Source organism: Schistocerca cancellata, chromosome 1, assembly GCF_023864275.1.
Source record: "Schistocerca cancellata isolate TAMUIC-IGC-003103 chromosome 1, iqSchCanc2.1, whole genome shotgun sequence".
NCBI lineage: Eukaryota > Metazoa > Arthropoda > Insecta > Orthoptera > Acrididae > Schistocerca > Schistocerca cancellata.
Genome location: NC_064626.1, coordinates 1,279,204,213 through 1,279,221,324, shown reverse-complemented (window position 1 = coordinate 1,279,221,324; position 17,112 = coordinate 1,279,204,213). Strand labels below are relative to the sequence as shown.

The 17,112-nt window shown below is 38.9% G+C and overlaps 1 protein-coding gene across 1 annotated transcript in view; it reads right to left on the bottom strand.

The window, feature by feature from the left end:
• Window positions 1–6,340: 6,340 nt before the first annotated feature.
• The window catches only part of LOC126146787 (transformation/transcription domain-associated protein), a 508,296-nt gene continuing 497,524 nt past the window's right edge, over window positions 6,341–17,112 (bottom strand). The window contains exons 67-68 of the mRNA XM_049915647.1: window positions 6,925–7,074; window positions 6,341–6,490 (exon numbers count right to left, since the gene is read on the bottom strand). Of these exons, the coding sequence (XP_049771604.1) occupies window positions 6,413–6,490; window positions 6,925–7,074 (228 nt within the window). The 3' untranslated portion in view covers window positions 6,341–6,412. The remainder of the gene's footprint in view (window positions 6,491–6,924; window positions 7,075–17,112) is intronic.

Here is a 17,112-nt window from a genome sequence, read left to right as displayed (position 1 = left end):
CCTTTCAAAGGAACCATCCCGGCATTTGCCTGGAGTGATTTAGGGAAATCACGGAAAGCCCAAATCAGGATGGCCGGACGCGAGATTGAACCGTCGTCCTCCCGAATGCGAGTCCAGTGTGCTAACCACTGCACCACCTCACTCGGTGAACTAAATAGGAAGTGCAGGGAAGCTAAGGTGAAGTGGCTACACGAAGAATGTAAAGAAATCGAAAAAGAAATCACTGTTGGAAGGACTGACTCAGCAAGTAGTAGTAGTAGTAGTAGTAGTAGTAGTAGTAGTAGTAGAAGAAGAAGAAGAAGAAGAAGAAACAGAAGAAACACGAGTCAACAAGGAAAAAGACAGAGGAGCCAGTACTAGATTCAGAATTTGAAAGAAATCTCTACGACTTAAAATAAGGCAGAGGGTATAGATACAATTCCATCAGAATTTCTACAATCATTGGTTTGTAGAATGTATCAGACTAGTTATATATTACCAGACTTTCAGAAAGACATCGTCCACACCATTCCAAAGATAGCACAAGCTGACAGTCGCTGATGAGAATAATATACAAAAGAACAGAAAAGAACATTTAGGATGTGTTATAAGAAGATCAGTTCGGCTTTAGGAAATCTGACATTGCAGTTGATAATGGAAGCAAAACTGAAGAAAAATCAAGACACGTTCACGGGATTTGTCAACCTGGAAAAAGCATTCATCAATATCATATGGTGAAACACATTAGAAATTCTGAGAAAACCAGGGGTAATCTATAGGGACAGAAAGGTAATAGACAACAGGTACAAGAGCAAATAGGGTATAATAAGAGAACTAAGTGCTTGGATTAAAAACAGTGTAAGAGAGGGTCTTTCGCCCCTACTGTGCAATATATAACCAAAGAAACACTGATGGAAATAAAAGACAGGGTCAAAAGTGGTATTAAAATTCAAAGCAAAGTGATATCAATGATAAAATTCGCTGATGACATTGCTACCCTCAGAGAAGCTGAAGAAGAATTACATGATCTGCTGAATGGAATGAACAGTCTAACATATACAGAATCTGGATCAAGAGTAAATCGAAGAAAGACAAAAGTAATGAAAAGTTGCAGAAATGAGAACCTTAACATCAGGATTGATGGTAACAAAGTACAAGAAGTTAAGGAATTCTGCTACCTGAGTAGTAAAATAACTTATGACGGACGGAGCAAGGAGGACATCAAAAGTAGACTAGCACTGGCAAAAAGGGGACATCCAGCCACAAGAAGTCTACTAGCATCAAACATAGGCCTTATTATGAGGAACCAATTTCTGAGAATGTATGTTTGGAGAACAGCATTGTATGGTAGTGAAACATGGACTGCAGGAAAACCAAAACGGAAGAGAATCGAGGCATTTGAGATATGGTGCTACAGAAGAGTGTCAAAAAGTAGGTGGATTTATAAAGTAAGGAATGAGGAGTTTCTCAGCAGAATTGGTGAGGAAAGGAATATATAGGAAACACTGACAAGAGGAAGGGACAGGGTGATATGACATCAGCTAAGTCATCAGACAATAACTTCTACGGTACTAGACGCAGGTGCAGAGAGTGAAAACTGTACATGATGATAGAGGAGGAGGCGGAGGAGGAGGAGGAGGAGGAGGAGGAGGAGGAGGGGGGGAAGAAGGAGTAGGGGGGGGAGGAGGAGGAGGAGGGGGGGGGGAATAATGATAATAATCCAGCATACAGTGTGTTTTGAATCAGAATGTTTTGGAGTTAGATGTCAGCAACAGTTCCTTTTGAAAAGTTACAATTTTTGTACTGGGGGTGGTGAAGATTTCAATTAACGTCATTGTATTGCTCTCTACTATAGAAAAATTTGGCATTGACATAGATTACCAATTGCAAGAGTATTCAAAGTCATGTGAAATGCAAGCGGCCCTTCTTTGTCTCGATACAGTTGAGTGCTCTCCCTGACATCAACACCTATGTACAAAATTCAGATTGTTCCAGATGTGAACATTACCAAACTATCAGTTTAATAAGTCACAGCTGCAAAATACTAACGCGAATTCTTTACAGACGAATGGAAAGACTGGTAGAAGCCGACCTCGGGGAAGATCAGTTTGGATTCCGTAGAAATGTTGGGACACATGAGTCAATACTGACCTTACGACTTATCTTAGAAGAAAGATTAAGGAAAGGCAAACCTATGTTTCTAGCATTTGTAGACTTAGAGAAAGCTTTTGACAATGTTGACTGGAATACTCTCTTTCAAATTCTGAAGGTGGCAAGAGTAAAACACAGGGAGTGAATGGCTATTTACAATTTGTACAGAAACCAGATGGCAGTTATAGGAGTCGAGGGGCATGAAAGGGAAGCAGTGGTTGGGGAGGGAGTGAGACAGGGTTGTAGCCTCTCCCCAATGTTATTCAATCTGTATATTGAGCAAGCAGTAAAGGAAACAAAAGAAATAAAAACTTTGAGGTTTGCCGATGACATTGTAATTCTGTCAGAGACAGCAAAGGACTTGGAAGAGCAGTTGAACGGAATGGATAGTGTCTTGAAAGGAGGATATAAGATGAAAATCAACGAAAGCAAAACGAGGATAATGAAATGCAGTCGAGTTAAGTCGGGTGATGCAGAGGGAATTAGATTAAGAAGTGAGACACTTAAAGTAGTAAAGGAGTTTTGCTATTTGTGGAGCAAAATAACTGATGATGGTCGAAGTAGAGAGGATATAAAATGTAGACTGGCAATGGCAAGGAAAGCGTTTCTGAAGAAGAGAAATTTGTTAACATCGAGTATAGATTTTAGTGTCAGGAAGTCGTTTCTGAAAGTATTTGTATGGAGTGTAGCCATGTATGGAAGTGAAACATGGACGATAAGTAGTTTAGACGAGAAGAGAATAGAAGCTTTCGAAATGTGGTGCTATAGAAGAATGCTGAAGATTAGATGGGTAGATCACATAACTAATGAGGAGGTACTGAATAGAATTGGGGAGGAGTTTGTGGCACAACTTGACAAGAAGAAGGGACCGGTTGGTAGGACATGTTCTGAGGCATCAAGGGATCACAAATTTAGCATTGGAGGGCAGCGAGGAGGGTAAAAATCGTAGAGGGAGACCAAGAGATGAATACACTAAGCAGATTCAGAAGGATGTAGGATGCAGTAAGTACAGGGAGATGAAGAAGCTAGCACAGGAAAGAGTAGCATGGAGAGCTGCATCAAACCAGTCTCAGGACTGAAGACAACAACAACAACAACAACAACAACAACTGGAGCAGTCTGCACTGTGCTCTCATAACAAAAGTTATGGACGTGTCCCACATATTGCACTGTGGAGAAGACAATGCTAATATAATACTAATTATTATGAAAGTGGCTGCCTGAGTGGCATTTTTATAACTGAACAAAGCGATTTGTAAACTAGCGCATCCGATAGGGGGGGACCTCACACAAAATCTCTTCAAAACCACATTTCACTCAATATGATAATTAAACTTGGAGATATGAACTCGTTCCTTATCTAAACGCCCTTCTTGTTATTCTCATAAGTAGAGACCAGATTATATGCATTTGCATGTTGCATATGCATTTGTATATTTTGCTCCCTTTCACCGGTTATTGCATATTGTAACTAAAAACTACTGACGATGCATATTTTTGTTCTGATTACAATATTTTAAAAATTTAAACGGGCGGTCTCTTGCTCCATCTAGTTTTAATGTCTCAGATTGACTGCAACCTAGAATTGCGTGCAATCGCTAACCGAGAGGCCACTGCCTAGTGGAATCATTACGGAAGAGGAACAGGAACAGGCACACAGAGTCAACGCTCCTGCACCTGCACCTACTGTCAATCCCCGCCACTGTCACACCGTACGTATCGGCAACAGTTAGATCGCATGTGCATTGTTTCAGTTTAGTTTTCTATTTACTTCTAAACAGTGGAACGCGTATACGATGTGTAGTGTGTAATGTGTTGTGCACCGAGCCGTCCAAAAAAAGAAATGGCGTTTCGTGGATAGCTGACTATCCTGGAACATTACATGTGATGCAGTTGATTTATATTGCCAAGTTTGCGAGAAACACATTTCGTCCAAAAAATAGTTTCAAATAGACCAGCGTGTCAAGACAAGTCTTCATATCGCAGGAACGGAGTAGAAAGGACCACAACAACAACTTCTGACAACAGAAAGTTGCAGTAGAGGGATTTGTCCAGAGGTACTCAAAAAAGTCAGTTTAACATGGATCTATGAGGAGCATTCACTGCAAGCAATATTCCTCTTCACAAACTTACAAACCCTATCCTCAAAGGCTTCCTACACAAATATTGCTTAAATCAAAATATACCAGATGAATCACCATTGCGTAAAAATTACATACCGACAATTTACGCAAATGTTCTGGAAGAAATATGCAATGAACTATGGGACAGCGTTATCTGGATTTCAGCTGACGAAACTACAGACACTTGTGGCCATTACATTGCAAATTTAATTGTTGGTACTTTAAAAGAAGAGTCTTCTTCTTCCTGGCCTGCAAAGAATTTGAAAAAGTAAATCGTTCTATGATTGCCAGATTTGTAAATCAGGGTATTAGAAAAATATTTCCCGAATCTTCTGCATACGAAATGGTGTTGTGTTTATTTCAGATGCTGCTCCTTATATGATCAAAGCAGGAAAGCCTTCCAAATATTTTATCCCAATTTGATTCATGTGACGTGCTTTGCTCGTGGAGTAAGTCGTCTTGCTGAAGAAGTAGGTTCCGTGTTTGTAAATGACAAACTGATTTCACCCACAAAGAAAGTGTTTCTAAAGGTTCCTGCTCGCATCAAGGCCTACAAAAAAAAACTACCAAATGTGCCTTTACCTGCCGAACCAGTGGTAACTCGTTAGAGTATGTGAGCGAAAGCTATGTTGTTTCACAATGAACATTTCGAGGCCATTAGAGCGCTAGTAAATGACTTGGATAGTGCAGAGGCTTTGGCAGTTTGCCAGTGCAAGGAAGCTTTTAATGATTCCAATATTAAAAAAGACATTGCTGTGATTAGCAGTCATTTTTCCCATATCCTGCAAGTATTAAAAAGCCTGGAACTCAAGGTTTGGCATTGAATGAATCTATTCAGTTAATGAATAAAATTATTCTAGTGAACTCCTCCATGCCGGGGGTATTCCCAAAAAAACTGAAAGAAAAGCTTAAAAGCATTTTAAACAATAACCCAGGCTTTGAACCTTTGTGCCAAATTGATAGTTTCATTAATGGGACAGGTCAACTTTACAAGAAACAATAAGTGCCAACATAGCATCCAAATTCAAACACTGCCCAGTTACCTCAGTTGATGTAGAATGGCCCTTTTTTGCTTATAAAAGAGTTTTGAGTGATTGAAGACATAGTCTTACTACCGAACATTTGAAACAGTGCTTGGTCGTTTATGTTTACAATAGTAGAAAAATGTAAACTAAATAGTAATTGATGCTTTGGTTAAATAGTATTAATTAAAAGTTGATGCTGTTTAAAAAATTCACGATTCTAATTTTTTTTTTAATAAAATATTACGGAGTTTTTGAGCATGCCCCTCTGTGTGTGATCTATCTCGAAGTTGGTCCTGTACATATGAACTGTTTCGCTGTGACTCAAACTCTTATCACATCTGCTTGTTACCAACAACAACAGCAAAGAAGAAACAATTCTTGAAACATGGTATGCATCCCCATTTTGCAAATTTTTAGGAAATAATCCCAGAAAGGTCCCCTTCATAACCTCTACCAGAACGTATTTAGAAAATGATATCAGCATTCTAAATATACCGATTTTTCATGAGGCCGGCACTCTTCCTCATAATTGATATGCACAAATTCAACTTTGAGATACAATGCGTGTAGTATTACCATGTATTTTTATTATTTGATCTTGGATATTTCGAAACTTTTCATGCATATTTTCACGTAATATTTTAAGGGTTTTATGATGCGTATAATCCAGTCTCTGTTCATAAGCAAAACATCACAACTATTATTTTAAGGCTGTATTTTTTTACACAAGTTTCAAGATAGTCTTCCTCATCTTAAAATGTGTATACTAAATCTAAAAATTACAGACATGATCATACATGCCACTTATAACATTTAATCAATGTCCTCTGTGTCTGCCTAATAGTTCTTTGCCTGAAGTTTAAACTCTTGTCCATGTAGCACTTGCAAATAAATTTGTTACTGGTATACATTACAATGAGGTACCAGACTGACACACTTTCCACTGCCCGCTGGACAAAAAAGTTACAGCATCAAGCAGAACTACCAAGTGCAAGGCCAATGCAGTTTTCTTACAATGTACACATGGGATCTTGGAGAACAATTAATTTCTAAACCACCACATCTATTACAAATAATTTATTACAAAAAATTACAGTTTTACAAAAACTAATCTCTCGTCACACATACAATACATTAAAGCCATGGATGCCATGCAGGGTCTGTACGACAAAGGTTATTGTAGTCCATTGCAGTATTGACCAAGCTACTTGCCTGAAACAAAATTATGACAAAACTGTAAATTTTTTCACTAAAATTAACGAAAGCTGCTATAGTATATGATTTCAATAATGAATTAGTGTTTCAATAGAGAAGTTAAGAAATTTAATAAAAACATTTACAAAGTTTGATAAAAGAGCTGCACTTGTTTAATGAGTGTTTACCAGGAATATGTGGTTGCGATCATGATGGTGAAGCTCACAAAGTGATGTAAAAAAAAATAGACTTTGTTGTGTAGTAATGACAGTAAAATGGGACACATGAGACTACTGTTTACTTCAGAGTAATAAATAAGAAATCAGGGGCAACACTTTATAATGACGACACACACAATTTTTTTTCCATGAATAAATAAATAAATAAATCTAGAAACAAAGTAGATGGCTAAATGTGTCCATTTAAAATAATGTTCTAATGAATCATCATACCTTGCTTTCTATACCATCAAAGTTAGCAAGGCAATTAACTCTCGACATAATTGCTGCGACTGCACGATTCACCATGACGATCAATGTATCACCCTTCACTTCCTCAGGTACAGAGTTTGGTAAAATTTCTTGTTTCGTATCGTCTTGTTTCTGCAACACAGCAAGTAAAGCAAACAATGTATGTTAGCATAGTAAATTTAATGATCTGAAATTATTAAGCCCTTAACTCTTTTTGGTATAATATTATGCTTAGCCAATTAACATCTCTCTTGATATTGATGTAATATTTTATTCTGGTACATTACCCTGTATTTTTTGTTTCTGGCATCATAATTAATTATTGTACCTATTTACAGTAGGTGCCACATATTGCTAGTATCATTGGAACTATTTCAGTGTTCTCTCTATAAGTTTATAAAATAACTATTTATAATGTGGAGACGTGGCAGATGTTAGACATGCATGTTTAAATATCACTGGATCATCAAACAGGTGTGCTTGGGATGATTAGGAATGTATGCTTTCATGGCCAGAAGTGTGTAGTAATTAGGAATATACTGAAAGACCCTGCAAAAGTTGTGCAGCACACCATAGCATTCTGGTAAGCAACTCAAGAGGGCATTGTAAAAATGAAGCTGAATTGTCCACACTGACCAGCAGGAAGCATAAAATTAAATAATTCGGAGATTGACTGATAAACTGGTTCTGAAGCACCAGCCAGAAGTGGAAGATCGATCTAGGAAGTGAGGCTGCTTGTCAAATTATAATGATCTTCTCCTTCTTATTGAAAGATGTTATCCAGCATATATGCTAGCTACAAACAAAATGGAGAACAAGCAAGAATGTGCACTGTTTGTGCATCAAAAAATATCACAAACCTATCACGCTGCCAATCCAAGAGTGTGATTTTGGACTGTGTGATGCTCACTGTTTGGAAGAGAAATTTTTAACTTTCTGACCAATGATTTTACAATTATGTTGTTCCAAAACATATTTTGAATATACTGAAAAATTTCATGACTGTAAACCAAACATAAATTCATTTATTCTACACCCGTCTCATCCATCCCATACTTGCAACCAGAATAGAACCCTGGGGAATGCAGGAATGTCCCAAATTAAAACAGTTAAGTGGTTAAACTGTGCAATGAACTTTCACTGCTCAAGCTGAAAGTCAGTCCCATGAGCAAAGTATTTCTTACTTGTAACAGCAAAAAGTAGTTGTTTTATGCATCTAGTAAATAGTTTAAAATTAATCTCAAAGTTTTATTTATGCAATTTTTACAGGGTGAAAAGTATTTAAACCTACAAACTCTAGGCAGTTGTAGGGGACATCAAAACAAATATTTTTCCCTCATGTCATTTTTTCCTGTGAGGATTATTTAAACCGGTGGAGGCCATATTATGCTCTTTAATTGTTAGAGGCAGTGTTACGATCTTCAGGTGTTAGAGGGCATATTACGTTCTTCAGTTGTAGGTAACTGCTGTCCACCAGTGTAGTAGTGCATTGTCTCTGTTTACTAAAGGAGCGATACACCTGGAGTGAGTACACTGATATGATTGGTGCGTACTACATAGCGCACCACAACGGACGAACTGCACAGAGGGTTTAAGAACAACAATATCGTAATCGCCGTATCCCGCATCATACGACCTTTGCTGCGGTGTACCAATGTCTGCGTGAGACCGGGTCATTTAGCAGATTACCTGGACAGGGCGTCGTCGCACGGTAAAAACACTGCAATTTGAGGAAGCTGTCTTGCAGCATGTGGAGTGGGATCCTTCAATCAGCACTCGTGCAATTGCACATAACATGGGGACGAATCGGACAAATGTACGAACAGTCCTTCGAGAGCAATTGTTACGTCCATTTCACTTAAAGCGTGTCAACAACCTGGAACCAGTTGACTGTCCACCCAGAGCACAGTTTTCACAGTGGCACCTGGAACAGTGTGAATTGCATCCTACATTTCCATCCTCTGTGTTGTTTACCGTTGAAGCAATGTTCGGGCATGATGGAGTCTTCAACATGCACAATCGCATGTTTGGAGTTGGGATAACCCACATGCCACAGTTACTAGCACTCAGCAAGTGCAGTTCTTCATTAATGTGTGGGTCAGTGTTGTTGGGGACTGTTTAATTGGGCTGTATCTGCTACCTAGGCCATTAAATGGCAGGCACTATTACAATTTTCTCGCCAGAGCATTGACAGAATTGCTGGAAGATGTCCCGCTCCCTACAAGACAACACATGTGGTTCCAACATGATGGGGCACCGGCACATTTTCAGTCATTGTGTGCGCCGATTCCTGGACCGATGGTTCCCCGAAACGTGGATTGGCAGAGGTGGTCCTGTACCATGGCCTGCTCGATCCCCAGATATGTCCCCTCTGGACTTTTTTGGGTTGGGAGAGATGCGCAACCTTGTTTACGCAACTCCTGTTGTATCAGAAGAGGATCTGGTTGCCCGGATAGTAACAGCAGCATGAACAATTGAGGATACTCCTGGGGTTTTTGCCCATGTCAGACAGAACATGATCCGATGGTGTAACCTTTGTTTATGTGTCAATGGAGGCATTTTTGAAAATCTACTGTAATTGCAATTGGGTTGTGTTAATGTGTTGTCTCTTGGTCATAAAAAAATGGAAAAGTGTTTGTTCGTTTAATTAATTTGCTGTCAGAGAAATCTTCCCCTACCGGTTTAAATACTCCTCATAGGAAAAAATGACATTAGGGGAAAATATTTGTTTTTCTGTCCCCTACAACCTCCCAGAGCTTGTTGGTTTAAATACTTTTCACCCTGTATAACCAGGAGTGAAAACGTCTTTACTTTGTAATCATCCCCTCCAGAAGTGTTGGCACATGTTTTAAATGAAAAGTGTGGTTGTGGAGAATGGAGGTCACCTTGCCACAAACAAATAAAAACCACAAATCTTACAGCCTGTAATGACGTTCTTGTCCATGAAGTACCTCCTCAATATACGTCCACAGTGCTTCAGTGCCACTCTACAGGAATGTAACTGAGTTGCACACAAACTATAGCACTTAGATCTCACTGCATATTTAGTGTTTCAGTGTATCACAAAGCGTTTCAGAATATCAAAACCAAATTTGTTTCTAACCTTTGCATGGAAGCTGTAGCCCTACATTAATGTTCTAGACGATATGTTGGTTTACTGTGATACACAATCAGGCTGAAAATAAAAATGCTGTTACAACATTTTAGTGTTGTCAGAAAGTATTTACACGACACGAATGTGCCAAGAACTGCAGGTGATCCCTTCGGACTTTTGCTGTGTGACACTCTAGATGGAATTTTACAATTTGATGAATGCTGGCACTCTCTAATCACTGTGACTCTCAGCAGCTTTGGGCAACATGTTAAGGCATGAACCAAACTACTTGAACAGTTATTGGTAGAAAACACTCTATTAACTTGGAGTAAAATTTCCTTTAAAAACATATCTGCATGGTTTGTAAGACATGTACCACAGGTGTGTTAATTCAGATGCGAAACATAGTGTAGCTGTTATAATCATGGTTCAACAGCCAACTTGACAGTTGCTACGTATCTTGTCTGGTGGATGGTAGACCTTCACTTGGCGTTTCTTCAAAATACTGGTAATGTTAAAAAAAATATGTAAAAAAATAAAAAAAATGTCATGCAGTGAAGAGTTGCCTTATATCTTTATAGCATCTCCTGGGGTTGGTCGGTCTGGTGTTTCGAGTCTGATGTGGGTGTCCATTTCTCCTGTATACAACCTCATGGTGTACACCAGCTCATTCAGGGTGTTCCTAGAATCAAACCTGTGAACCAAAATTTTAAGAGGGCTCACAATCTGCAAAAGATGGAGGCAGCTGGATATACCTGTGAGTTTTAATCTGCATAGGTGGTCCTTCAGTAAATACACATTCCCGCTCTTCTCAAACGTCAAACTAGTTATGTAGCATCAACATTTCAATGGAAAAACAAGCCACTGAGGTCCATCTCTAACTCATGTTGACAACAGCTGGAAATTCAATAAACATATACAATGCTGACTGGTCACTAACAACAGGTCTCGGGTGTTCAAAAAAAATGTTGTACTGGATCTAATACTCTTTATTGCATGTTTCGGGTGTGGCCCATCATGAGACACACTGTTAAAAAATACAAACGTCATGAGCACAAAAATACTTCACAGTCAACACACTAAGACAATACAAGTGACAGACAGATTTGTGGAGTATGTGCCAGTTTATGTTATAAGTAAATTGCATGAGCACTGACATATAATGTACGAGATTTCACAGAGAAAACAGTCAAGTGAACATGAAAACTAAAGTGAACACAAAAAAATCATGCTAAGCAGAGCGAAGTAAACTAAAAGCCTGCCAGATGGAGTTACGAACTTGGTGCTCCAAACAATGTCAAAAACAAGAACAATTACAGAAAGTAACAAAAAGGCTCCAGTTAGCTTTGTGTAACAATGTATATCATCAAAAATCACAGTACACAGGGTCTCAGTGCCACACTACCGGAATGTACCCATCTAGTACATTAAAATACATACATATTAAATGGCAAAACAAATCATATCAATAGCTTATACAGACTAGATGATTCAACCTAGAGTCAGTGATACAAGGTATGGATGGAAGAGAAATTTTGCAAAAATTTTTACATAAGAACAGGAATTCAATATTAAAGTCAGATAAAAATACCATAGGAATCAATTATAAACCCATTCATTAAAAAGCTGCTACACAACGGAATACTGCATTCCGGACAGCTCAGATGCAGTTCTCATTTTTAAGAATGAAAAACCAAAATATATTTCACACAATAACCAAAACTGATAAAAGTACACTGGCAAATAGTAATCTCAGTGTGACATCCTTTCATATAGAATCACTGTGAACAAAAATTGCGTGGACAGCAATTAAATATTACGAGAAAACCAACCAAATCTTTATTCAAAAACACCAAAAACTGTCATGAGAGGAGCATGTTGTGCTCAGGATTGTGATACCCAGTCATCAGTTACATTTGTACTTGGAAAGCCAGACACACATTTTCATAATGGATCACATAGGCACCCCAAAACCCAGTATCCATTCATATAGAAATAAAACAAACAGAAGCATGATGAACAAGAGTCATAAAAGCAGCAGTTCCTAAATGAGTATCATCATCAAGGATGCTAGAAACCAATTCTGCTCGTTGATTACAGTGCTAGGATCTGTTTTGTGGTGCATACACACTTTGAGTTAATCCAAGATATCAACATCCCTACCCTTAGGCTTGATGTGGAAAATTTTTAAACCTTCATTCATCAAGGGTAAAACATGGTCCTTCCTTTTTAAATGGCAGCCTAGTCCACTATTATTACTTCTGCGTGTGTGTTCTCCAAACATTGTTATGAAGTCCCTCCCAGTCTGACACACATAGATCCTGTCACAGGAGCCGCACACAATTTTATAAACCCCTGAATTATTAAATTTGTTACCTCCATTACTAAGATTGTGTTGCAAAACCAAGACCAAGCTTTTTCTGTGGGCAGAAACCTACTTGTACCTTTGCCTTTCTAATATCTTACACTCTTTTACTGCACCAGGGGCCAAATACGATAAGAATACATGCTGCAACCTATCTTCAGGCATAGATACCTGTGTTGCGCTTTGGTAAGGATCCTGATGTCCACAGAACTAGCACTCCTGAAAGAAAGGATATTGCGGAGACATGGATTAGCCACAGCCTGGGGGAGGTTTCCAGAATGAGATTTTCACTCTGCAGCGGAGTGTGCGCTGATATGAAACTTCCTGGCAGATTAAAACTGTGTGCCCAACCGAGACTCGAACTCGGGACCTTTGCCTTTCGCGGGCAAGTGCTCTACCATCTGAGCTACCGAAGCACAACTCACGCCCGGTACTCACAGCTTTACTTCTGCCAGTATCTCGTCTCCTACCTACCAAACTTTACAGAAGCTCTCCTGCGAACTATACCAGTACATAAAAAGGGATTAAAATCTGACACTAAAAACAACAGGCCAGTAGCATTAACCTCAGAACTAGGCAATTTGATAGAGAGAGTAATACTAAATCAAGTTGAATCATATTTTACCAAACACATCTGTTAAACAACCCGAAATGGATTTAGATAAGGGAGATCTACTACAACAGAGCAGTAGCATCTTTTATAACGTATTTACTCGAACCTAAGCCGCACTCGAATCCAAGCCGCACCTGAAAAATGAGACTCTAAATAAAGGAAAAAAATAATAATTTCCCGAATCTAAGCCGCACCTGAAATTTGAGACTCGAAATTCAAGGGGAGAGAAAAGTTTTAGGCCGCACCTCCATATCGAAACAAAGTTGGTCCATTGTAATATGAGACAATTTAGGTCGAATGATGGTCCATTGTAATATGAGACACAATTTAGGTCGAATGAATGACGATACAGCTACAGTAGTTTGGTTCGAGTGGTAAGCTTAGCAGTTAAGCTTTACCAGGTAGCCATTGCTATGCGTCAGGCACACCGTCATTATTTAGACGGGTACCCTTCCTTTTTCACGTGCTTCGTCTGGTTTGAATCTATTGCTTATTTTGCTTTGATCTGATAAGTGCCGTTTTCTTTGTTATAGGTGTTTACGCCACTCTAAGCTGAAAATGCATTACTGTAGTGTGCCATGCACTGTTTGTCGCATTCTGATAGTGCGTGTTTACGGCCTGTCGCTGCTCGCGGCATGGATTGCTTTTGTACGCGCTACCACAGCTTACAATTAAAAAAAAAAAGAGAGGAATCGTCTCATTAGCGAAACAATGACAAGAGACTGCTATTTGTTGTTACTTACACTACTGCTTTCTTTGATAATGATCAACAAGAACCAAATAATAGACTGCGTATGATAGAACATGTTCTGAACGAGAGTTAGGTGAAAATTTTTCTCCGTTTGAAAATCTTTGCGGCCGCTTCTTTAGTACATCAAATTCTGCACAGAAATTAGTCATCTTTGATTTAAAAATCTAGTCAGTTGCCGTGCTTCATTTCTGACTGTATCACTATTAGGCATAAAAATAATACGAATATAAACATGACACGATACGTATATTCTTCCGCATTTGCTGTTGTCTCTCTCTATAGTTTCGTAGTTTATTAGGCAGACAGGATTTAAATGAGATACCAGCAAACACGAAAGAATACATGGCAAAATGTTTATATTCGTATTATTCTTATGGTGAAGAGAATACTGCATGTGATTCACAGTTCATCAGGTTCCTATTAGCAACCATCTCTTCTCACAGGTAGGAAAAAATTCAGTACGTAGAGTTGGCCATATTGACAAACATCCCAAACAGTCTTGCCAGTCGTATTTTCGTAGTACATTGAAATTCTGCTACATTTGAAGATGAACAATACGGAATTTGTTGGATAATGTATGAAAATGGTCGAAACTCGGGACGGAGAAAAAAAGCTCGTCTTCCACCTTTTTTTTTAAATTTATTTGTTGACGCAGACGTTTTGGCGCCAGTATTTATCTTTGTGTCTACAAAGCATGCCTATGTAGCGCTACATATATTCGACGGCAGAAGTTAGTTGTGGCGGCACCTACTAACATTTTTCAGAACTTCCGCTTGCTTTGCACTCGATTCTAAGCCGCAGGCAGTTTTTTTGGATTACAAAAACAGGAAAAAAAGTGCGGCTTAGATTCAAGTAAATACGGTACATGAAATATTAAATAAGCTGGACAAAAGTGACAAGGTATTAGGCACTTTCCTAGATGTGAGTAAAGCCTTTGATACTGTGAATCATACCATTCTTCTGTGTAAGCTAGAAGAGTGCGGGTTGAGAGGACTAGCCTTGAAACTACTTACCTCCTATTTGAAGACAGGGAACAGTGTGTAAAGCTAACTTATAAAAACAATGAGCAGCTCCTAACAACCAAATCAACCTTCAGGACACTTCAATGTGGCGTGCCTCAAGGAAGCATACTAGGGCCTTTTCTGTTCCTTATATATGTAAATAACTTATTTGAACCCCAAAATTGCATGGTTGTAAGCTATGCCGATGACATATCCTTCATCAGCTGTGGCAGTGATACGCAGTCTGCAGCTAACAGTACCGAGATCAGTTTCAATACTCTGTCTGCATACCTTACATAGTAAGCAAGCTTCTTGTAAATAAAGACAGAACGGTACTAATGAAGTTCATCCTCAGTTATAATGCTGCCATAATTGATACTGTATTTACATCCCCACTGGGACTTGCATATGCAAATTCACATAAATTTTTGGGCATCGTTGTTGATGAACACTTATCATGGAAAGAACATGTAGACAATATTTGCAAGAAAATCAATAGAAATGTGTATCTACCGAAACGGGTCTCAGCCTTCTTGTATCATGATACTTTAAGGCAAATATATCTTGGGTTGATTCATTCACACCTTCAGTATGGTATTGAGATATGGGGTGCAGCACCAGCCATTCATATAGATAGATTTTTTAGGTTACCATCGAACGGGGTGATTTCGGACACTGGGATGAATTCGGACAGTATGGCATATTTGCTCTTCGCCACTGCATAGAAACAAACAGTTACTTATTTTAACATCCGTGCGCCAGTTATTTTAAGCGGAAGAAAGCATTTATTGCTTTCCACAACTGTTATTTTGCGTCAGTTGTTTCCCTAGGTGAGTAATTGACAAACAGTCTCAGTGTTAAGAATCCATGCATTATTGTAAATTGGAAACTTTCTATTGCTGCACCGAGCGGGAAGTTACTGAAACTGTAATTGTCGATGCACTCAGTAGCTAACAGCATTGAGACAATTTCTGTACGAGAATGAGATTTTCACTCTGCAGCGGAGTGTGCGCTGATATGAAACTTCCTGGCAGATTAAAACTGTGTGCCCGACCGAGACTCGAACTCGGGACCTTTGCCTTTCGCGGGCAAGTGCTCTACCACTGAGCTACCGAAGCACGACTCATGCCCGGTACCCACAGCTTCACTTCTGCCAGTATCTCGTCTCCTACCTTCCAAACTTTACAGAAGTTCTCCTGCGAACCTTGCAGAACTATCCTGAAAGAAAGGATATAGCGGAGACATGGCTTAGCCACAGCCTGGGGGATGTTTCCAGAATGAGATTTTCACTCTGCAGCGGAGTGTGCGCTGATATGAAGCTTCCTTGCCCGCGAAAGGCAAAGGTCCCGAGTTCGAGTCTCGGTCGGGCACACAATTTCTGTACGAGTTTGTCGAGTTTCTCGTGCAAGGTTATAAAATAACAACGGTTTTTGTAAAACTGTGTAATGTGTGGGGTGATTTTGGACAATGCCAAGAACGTATAATAGCAGGAGAGGTGCTACAGTATGGTGTAATTATGACACAGAAGTTTTAGATAAAGCGGTTCGTGATATTCAGAGTGGTCAATTATCGAACAGAAAAGCGTGTGATTTGTATGGTATACCTAAATCAACCCTACAAAATAAAGCGCAGGAAGCACATCCGAAAAAAATGGGAGGACAGCCAGTGCTAAATAAAGAAGAACAAATGTCGAAGCAAGATATATTGAGGGCTGCACATTGGGGATTTCCCATCACTAAATTGGATATTGGATATTTATTTAAAGGCTAGCTTGATAAATCTGGCCGAAAAGAGAAGAAATTTTGTAATAATCTGCCAGGAGAAGAATGGATGCATTTATTCCGCAAACGACAGTCAGAAGATCTTTCCGTTCGCTTATGCGAAAATATTAAACGAGCTCGTGCAGAAGTGAACAAGCTGTTTTTCTCAAATATCAAGGGAAAGCTGGAAAATCTCCCACCATGTGTAAAATGTCACCAAAATCAAATAAAAAGCATTCAGAATTTTAAAAAAGGCAGTAACTGTCCAAATTCACCTTTTATATACTGTAACTTCGGACAGAGATTTAAAAAACACACGTGTCCTTCGCACACTTTATTTAACTGCCTCAGATAAATATACCTACACATACACTTTCTGGTTATGGGATATTTTATTCGTTACACATATACCCTACCATTTCCATAAAAATCAATTTAATCTAACAATATATACGAAAGTTACAATCAAAATAACGACAAAACCGCCCGAAATCACCCCGTTTGACAGTTCAAAGAAAGGCAGTAAGAATGGTAGCCAAGATAAAGAAGAGAGAGCCTTGTAGAGATATCTTTAGAAAATATAAAA